General features: G+C 48.6%; 1 protein-coding gene across 2 annotated transcripts in view; it reads right to left on the minus strand.

Annotated features, from left to right (window-relative positions):
• The window catches only part of LOC106807677 (putative uncharacterized protein DDB_G0291608), a 54714-nt gene that overhangs the window by 1403 nt on the left and 44484 nt on the right, over positions 1–8827 (minus strand). The window contains exon 1 of one of the 2 annotated variants that reach the window (XM_014810097.1): positions 6456–7103. The exons of the other annotated variant lie outside the window; for it this stretch is intronic. Within the exon in view, the coding sequence (XP_014665583.1) occupies positions 6456–6480 (25 nt within the window). The 5' untranslated portion in view covers positions 6481–7103. Of the gene's footprint in view, positions 1–6455; positions 7104–8827 lie in introns of those variants that run through there. 2 annotated transcript variants of the gene reach the window in all.

The raw sequence follows: 8827 nt of genomic DNA on the forward strand, positions 1-8827 counted from the left end.
ACAACGTTGATTGCGCGTCGCACAACACACACCACACACAGGCACGTGTATGTGCTCAATCAACTATATCTTTGCCATCTAAAGCGCCTGTATTATTAATTTCCCTGCCAAACAACGCAGAGTTTATATTAGCAGCCGCAACACACTACGCAAATACACCCACAACGAGCGACAATGAGACACAGCACAAATGCACATCTACATAGTGCATTAAAATTATCACAACCGAACATTAATTGTGTTAAGCAACCCACTCTACACAAGGACACATGTCTCATAAGAGGAACATTATTTGTGTTTCCCTTTTGCTGGGCCATTATACAGGAATTAAAAGCAAGCACTTTGTTAAAATAGCGAACAGACAGACACTGTTCTTAACGACACCCTGGGAGGTGGGAGGGGGGAGGACACCTTGATTGACCCTGAACCAGCATTAGCGTAGATGACTTGCAGCTAGTAATGATGCCACACACACCTTAGTGCCTAGCAACTATCACACACAACGACAACACGAGAACAGAACTAATCGCATTCAAGACGGCTCTACAATATCAACGTTCACAGTCACATCGGACTCTACACATAACAACACACAACACACAACACACGTGCACACAACGGCAGCTTACAACACGAACACCGACTATCTCCACGCCCTATCTAGCCTTAGAACTCTCGTGTTCTTTCATCACTTTAGGCACGCATACCTACAACTATCTAAAACACACAAAACACACTAAATGTTGGTGTCAAATTGAGCTATAATATATCCGTACACAACGACAGCAAAACTGTGTTATCGCACGCATCCGTTTTCGTGGTGTATGACTATATGAGGATATATTATACGATGAGTCGTTTCGCTTGTAATACGACACGAACAAGTTTATACTTATTATGCGTTATAGCGAGATTACTAGCTTACACAGACTGAGTACACGATGCTGGCAATATGGCCGCCGGGAATTTATGTGAATGTACGCCGTCGGTTTAAATGCACACTGCAAACCACTGCGACCACTCGAGAAATGGGCGTCCACACCGTGAACGCACTCAGGTAATGCGGCAGCGTGCACGGGAGGGAGTGTTTATTGGAAGGGCGTTACAGTGGTCGTCACTGAGACACAATTGTGATTCAGTTTCGAGAGCGCCTCGTCAATGTAGCGCGTGCTCGAGGTTCTCTGTGAGCATTCACAGGAGGACCAAATTGACGCCAATAATGTGACAAATTTTTGTTGACGCCTGCAGGGCCAGCATTAAATTAACGAGCCCCTGCAGCACATTGTCAAACAAGACAGTTAAGGGGCATGCGCTAGCAGCGTCGGCCAACAGCGTAGCTAGTATTACTGAGGCGTGACTACTAGGAAAGCAGTAACGAGAGTTACGTGAGAGATATGAGCGAGTGAAGCACGCGCTAGAACTAGCAACACTACAGATATATAGATACGACGTAGATATATGATCGACACTAGATTACGATTGAAGGTCGGAGAGACTTCGTTAGTAGGGTCTTGAGTATCGAGCTTGCCGCTTCAGCATAAGTATCGCGCGCTGTCACAGTGAGTGAGAGTATAACCCGCACGTTTTTCACTGAGTAGATATGTCAGTTGATGAAGAAGTTGATAAAGAATACACAGGACTTCAGTATGTACGATTAAGGATTAAAGATCTCAGTACTCACGCGAGAGATTACATACATACGATCGTGAGCAGTTTCATCGATAGACTGACGATAACTGACGATTAGACTAATTGACTGCGATTGAAACAGCTATGCCTTAGATGCGAATTCCAGCGTGTCATGCCCACTCGAGCAGTCCAAGTCACTGGTACGAGCGAAGAGTTTTGATGTTTCCGTAAGTCATGACGCGGATCGATATGGAACGCTAACACGTCTTGGTATGGGACGGAGGAGAGCTACAGACTATCCAGATAATAGCCACACGATCGAGGGATATTACGAGAGGATTTGATTATGTAACGGCACGGCCATCATCTATCTAAAATTGCGACCACTCAATCTAGTCTAATATGCAGCGTTTTCAGGCAAAGAACACAAACGGCAGTGAGAGAACTAAGAGTCGGAAGAGAACAATAAAAAGAGCTTGGTGTATAAGAAGCTTAGATAGACTACCGCACTTATACGCCGTGTTTTGAATGTCGAGGACGCAGTGTCTGTGTGATATATACCCATAACGGCACTCTCTGTCTAAACGTCCCTCCCGCCTAATATACAGACGGGCGCGACAGGTAGTACAAACGGCCATGGCGTCTGTATTCACGTACGAACAAAAGGTTTGGTATTTTAGTCTCTCGGCTCTTACCGCTGGTTTGTCTATTTTGACTTGTTGAATTAGTTAGTTCGCGTTGGGTGGATGATGATTCGATAGCGTGGGTTGATAGTTTAGGAGTACTTGTTTAGTTGTTTTTCTCACGTGGTAGGTTGTATTGTTAGTTATGCCGGGGTCGTGGGATGTTAGTTGGTTTACGTGTGAGTTTAAGCAAATTTGATATTATTAGCGTCTGAGTGGGCCTCGCGGTCGTCCTGTGGTTATTGTTCTGTGGGTGGCGACTGTTTGGTTAGTGATTTGGTATGCATCATACCGGCACGTTGGATATAAAAGATACACTCCCCATCAGTATTGTTTAGACACGACGTTTATCGCAATAGACTAGAATACGTAATGCGCCGTCGTTTACAAGCTTAGATGTTGTCGCGTACATGTTCGGCGAGGTCATGATAGTAACCGCAACCCAGGCTGCTGAGGCGGGAAGCAGCTGGTCGTATGGTCGGCTCCTCAGCCACCGGCGATCAGACCCGCCGCCATCGAGTTGAATTTTAGAAACTGCAGTTCGTTTATGAAGACCCAATTCGAAAATTTACACCGACCCTCTCACGCGCCTGTGAAGTCAATATGGCACATATTACGTACAGCGGCAAGGACTACGCAGAATATGTACTCATTGCACGGTACGCACGCACCGTAACTCACTGCAGCGCACGGCACGCACGCACGTAACTTCATGCACCGTAGGCACGCACGCAGCACGCACGTTACTCGCAGTAGCACGTAGGATAGCAAGTACGTTTCATGCACAGCACCGGCACGCACGTACTCATGCACAGTAGCAGCACTACTCATGTACCACGGACGCACGCACGCACGGTACTCATGCACTACGCAGTTGTCTGCGGTACATCAACAAGTAGGAACAGTAACCCCGCAAACGTCAACTGGCTTGTTGATTGAAACTCGCCTTTTTTCGAATGTACCGACTACACGTTCTCGATATATTTACAGTCTACCGATTCGATAATTCGCGCGCTAGCCAGATCGGTTGCAGGCGCTGTACAATAACCCCTAAGACCGCGTCTCACGATGAGCATATGTTGCGCAGAGTACTCATGTTGCTTAGTAACAGGCACATGGTAGAAGAAGGTGGTTCATGCTAACACACAATGTGGGGTGGGGGGTAGAAGCACTGATCAGCAGGACCAGTCGATTTCCAGCCTCTAAGAGCACGGGGGGTTTGGGCGTATAATTTACTGGGGAAGGTGGGTCTGCCCGTGCTTACTTTTTCGATGGGCGGGGTGGTGCTGTGATACTTGCGTTGCTCATTTGCTTGCTATTCTCATGTGAGGTCGGTTGTGATGATAGGCGGCTTCTTGTCATAGCGCGGTAGATGGTGCTTTCAGCTGTGAGTTTGTTTAGTGTTTACGGTGTCGTTAGTATCGCCGAGTAAAGTGGCGAATCTCCGCTCGAAGACGATTACCTTCGTTATTTACCATCCCGTTCAGCTGATGTCACCGTGAACATTGAACTGAATGCGTCGGATGCTCGTGTGGCCGTTACGCTGCGAGTCACTCGCAACTACGTGCCATGCGCTGCGTGCGTACACGCTAGAATGCAGTTTTTCCTGTTTGGACCATCTTCGCTTCTTTTCATCGTTTTTTCTTTCTTTGCTTCGTTGGCCTGTAATTACCTCTCTCGCACTCTCCTCTCTCCTCGCTCCCATCTCCGTTCTTTCTAATGTATCTAATTCTGTCTCGCCTCTCTATTGGCTATCTGTCTCTCTCTCTCTAGCGTCGTCAGTCATTCCTCTTCCCCCCCATTTTCCTCTCGCTTCTACCGCTCGCTTACACTTCACCTTCTTCGCTCAAATATCTCATATTATATTTCACTCACACGTCTTGTCAATTCTGCGACTTGTCGACTAGGCCCATTTTCTTTCTTGCCACCAGTGCATGCATCTAAACCTGCCGTCCATGACGCAATACTCCCATCATTTCGTCCTGTCCACTCTGTGTCAGCCATGTTGCGAGACGCGCGAAATCAAAAGGCTGGCCATATCAGTTGTGCATGCACACGCGTGCCACAGCCGGTTCCACTGCGAAAGCTGTAGCTAACCTGTACGACGACAAAAAGTCGTGCGCTCAAGTGGGTCACCAGTTTAGAAAGTACATTCTACCTTTCAAGGACTAATATATATCGATGATATTAGCCGTATTCGCGCCACACTTGTATACATATATTATATAATATATATAATATATATATACAAGATTTAAATAGCGAGAGAGACAGAGATAGAGACGGTCGAATGCAATCTGAACAGTATTTGGGTGTAGGGCTGTGATACAGTGATATGTATCCGTATATGTAGGTACATATAACTATATCAAGAGCGTATAAAGAAGGCTCTTTCTTTATACGCTCTTGACTATATGTACATGTACGCTGCGGTGATAGTTTTGTGTTTGAAACAGATTTCCGGCTTCTGATCGTGAACACCTTTTCCTCTGACAAAGCCTGCTCACATCGTATTTGGTTTCAACTCGATATAACCTGCTCATCTTCTCACCCTTTTTCTGTCCACGCGCTTTATTCGATCACATGCGTTTGTCGTAGAGCTATCATAATGCTCGAAGGAGATATGTGCGTATGTGCGCGTCCTCTCCCTTTTCCACCGTTATTACCAATCTGCGTCCGGACATTCACAAATATCCTCGTTTCCCTTATTTCTTTTTAATTAACCGTCTCTCCAAATCTCTACCACATCTGAAAATACCGATACCGTGACGTGCTAACAACTTTGCGCGGAATGTCTATAATGAAATGTGCTGCTCAGCCTCCCACTGTTTCTAATCATCATCTCTTCTCTCTCTCTCTCTGCGCGCGCTCTCTCCTCTCTCTCTCCTCTCTCTCTCCGTCTCCTCTCTCTCTCTCTTCTCTGCTCTCTCTCCCCTTGCCGCGCTCTCTATCTCTCGCCTCTTTACGCTCTATTATCCTTGCTCTCTCTTTTACTCTGCTGTACGTATCGTTCTCTCTTTGCGTTTCTCTGCGTGCTTTCCTTCCCTTCTCTCTGTCAACTCCCACGCTCAGAGCATCTGCTCTCCCGATCTACACACCATGTTTCTCTCTGCCGATGTTCCTCCTTATTTATGTGTCTCTCAGCTATTAGCTGTTTATTATTCATTTCCTAATCGCTGTTCTGTTTCTACGTGTTCCGCTCCGTTTATATACGGTATTGAAATCGGGCGACACCGACTGGCTGCTTGCTTATTTACCCCTCGTCAATCACCACAGTCTTCAACACACGCCTCGTTTTATGACCCCCAATGATCGGCGTCGGGGAAATGATTTCCCACAGCCAGGAATATATATATATATATATATTATAGTATATTATATATATATAACTACTGCTCTATGTCGATCGCATGAGTACGTGCGTGCGTACGTGCATGAGTGCGTGCGTGCGTGCATGAGTACGTGCGTGCGTGCGTGCGTGCATGAGTGCGTGCATGAGTGCGTGCGTGCGTGCGTGCGTGCATGAGTACGTGCATGAGTACGTGCGTGCGTGCGTGCGTGCATGAGTACGTGCGTGCGTACGTGCATGAGTACGTGCGTGCCGCGTACGTGTGGCCATATTGACTTCACAGCGCGGAGGGGTCGTGTAAATTGAATTGGTCTCATAAACGAACTGCAGTTTGCAATTCAACGATGCCGGCGGGTGGCGAGGGCCGACCCACGACCAGCTGCTCCCGCCTCAGCAGCAGGGCTGCGGCCTCGCGAACATGTACGGACAACAATCTAAGCTTGTAAACGACGCGGCAACGTTGCGATAAACGTGTGCTAAACATACTGAGGGAGTGTATCTTTTATATCCACGTGCCGGAGACATACCAATCCACTAACCAAACAGCCACCCACAGAACCAACTACCCAAGGACACACGCGCAGGCCCACTCAGCCAATTATTCATTCGTCTAACCAACCAACCAACTAACAACCCACCGACCCGGCCAACTAACAATACAACCACCCACGAAAAACAACTAAACAAGTACCAAACTATCAACCCACACTATCGAATCAATCATCCACCCAACCAACTAACTAATCAACCAAGCAAAATAGACAAACCAGCGGAAGACCGAGAGACTAACCAACCTTGTTCGTAGTGATCCAGCGCCATGGCCGTTTGTCTACCTGCGAGCCGTCTGTATATAGGGGGAGGAAGTTTAGCAGAGAGGCGGATTATGCGTATATATCACACAGCAGCGTCCGACATCAACACGGCGTATAGCGGAGTAACACCAAGCCTCTTGTTCTCCCGACTCTAGTTCTCCGCACTGCCGTTGTTCTTGGAAACGCGATAGCTAGAGGTCGCAATTAGATAGATGAAGGCCGTGCGTACAATCAATCCAGTAATATCCCGTGTAGTGGCGGTAGTAGCTCTCCCGTCCCAACCAAGACGTGTGCATACGCACCGCGCGATACGGAAACACAAACTCTCGCACGTACAGAGACTGACTGCGGTGCACTGACACGGGAATCGCCAGGCAGGTGTTCAATCGCAGACAATATGGACTCGCAGCGCAGGAGAACGGCACGGGTTGATGACGAGCGAAGCTAGCACGCAGCGTGTTGATCAAAGACACGGCAAACGGGTAACTCACTCACGGCAGCGAGCGAACTTAGGCAAGGCAAGCACAGACCACAAGAAGCAGCCGCCGTCGAGCGCAGCTACCGTGAGTGTGCGGGCGCGTGCGCTATCAGTAATCGGACAGCCTTGTCGCTCGCTCTCTCGCTGCTGGCGCGCTACCGCTGCCCCGAACTGTGTCAGAGCGGAGCGAATTACACGCTCGACGAACACGTCGGCGACCCGACCCCCTCCACTCCCCTCCCCTCCCCGTGCCCGCTGCGACCTGCTGCAGGGACGCGCGCGCGTGCGTACGGCCGGGGCCAGCCGCGGCTCGCTGTTACGCAAGAACCAACTTAAGAAACTTGTCGTTCGTTCAAGCAGAACCGTCTCTATATGTCTACACAAAACACATGGCGAACAGTGTGTGTACGGATATATTATATGCAAATATATATGTATACAAGTGTGGCGCGAATACGGCTCAATACATCGTTTATATTAGTCCTTGAAAGTAGGATGTCACTTTCTAAACTGGTGACCCACTTTGAGGCACGACTTTTTTCGTCGACAGGTTAGCCTACAGCTTTTCGCAGTGGAACGTGTGCGCACGCGTGTGCATGCACAACTGAATGGCCAGGCCCTTTTATTTCCGCGTCTCGCAACATGGCTGACACAGAGGACAGTGACGAAATGAGGGAGTATGCGTATGGACGCAGTTAGATCATCACTGGTGGCGAAGAAAGAAAATGGGCCTAGTCGACAAGTCGCAGAATTACAAGACGTGTGAGTGAAATATAATGAGATATTGAGGAAGAAGGTGAGAGTGTAAGCGAGCGGTAGAGAGCGAGAGGAAAATGGGGGGAAGAGGGAATGACTGACCGACCTAGAGAGAGAGAGACAGATAGCCATAGAGAGGGAGACGAATTAGATACATAGAAAGAACGGAGATGGGAGCGAGAGAGAGAGAGAGTGCGAGAGAGGAAGTACAGGCAACGAAGCAAAGAAAGAAAAACGATGAAAAGAAGCGAAGATGGTCAAACAGGAAAAACTGCATTCTAGCGGTGTACCACGCACGCATGCACGTAGTTGCGGTGACTCGCAGCGTAACGGCCACACGGCATCCGACGCATTCAGTTCCTGTTCACGGTGAAATCAGCTGAACGGGTGGTAATAACGAAAGGTAATCGTCTTCGAGCGGAGATTCGCCACTTTACCTGGCGATACTAACGACACCTAAACACTAAACAAACTACAGCTGAACGCAGAAGCCGCTATCATCACAACCGACCTTCACATGAGAATAGCAAGCAAATTGAGCAAGCAGTATCACAGCACCACCCCGCCCACCGAAAAGTAGCACGGGCAGACCACCTTCCCCAGTAACTTATACGCCCAACCCCCGTGCCTCTTAGAGGGCTGGAAATCCACTGTCCTCCTGATCAGTGCTCTACCCCACCCCACCATCTGTGTGTAGCAGACACCACCTTTCTTCTACCATGTGCTTACTAAGCAACATGAGTACTCTGCGCAACACATTGCTCATGTAGACGCGGTCTAGGGGTTATTTACAGCGCGCAACGAGTTCTGCTAGCCGCGAATTCGAACGGTAGACGTAAATATATCGAGACGTGTAGTCGGTAATTCGAAAAAGGCGAGTTCATCAACAAGCCAGTGAGTTTGCGGGGGTTACTGTCTACTGTGATGTACCGCAGACAACTGCGTACGTGCATGAGTACGTGCGTGCGTGCGTGCGTGCATGAGTACGTGCATGAGTACGTGCGTGCGTGCGTGCATGAGTACGTGCGTGCCTTGCGTGCGTGCCATACGGTGCATGAAGTTACGATGCGTGCGTGCGTGCGTGCATGAGCTTACGGTGCGTGCGTACGTGCATGAGTAC

The sequence above is a fragment of the Priapulus caudatus genome, unplaced genomic scaffold (genome assembly GCF_000485595.1).
Source record: "Priapulus caudatus unplaced genomic scaffold, Priapulus_caudatus-5.0.1 Scaffold228, whole genome shotgun sequence".
Taxonomy (NCBI): domain Eukaryota; kingdom Metazoa; phylum Priapulida; class Priapulimorpha; order Priapulimorphida; family Priapulidae; genus Priapulus; species Priapulus caudatus.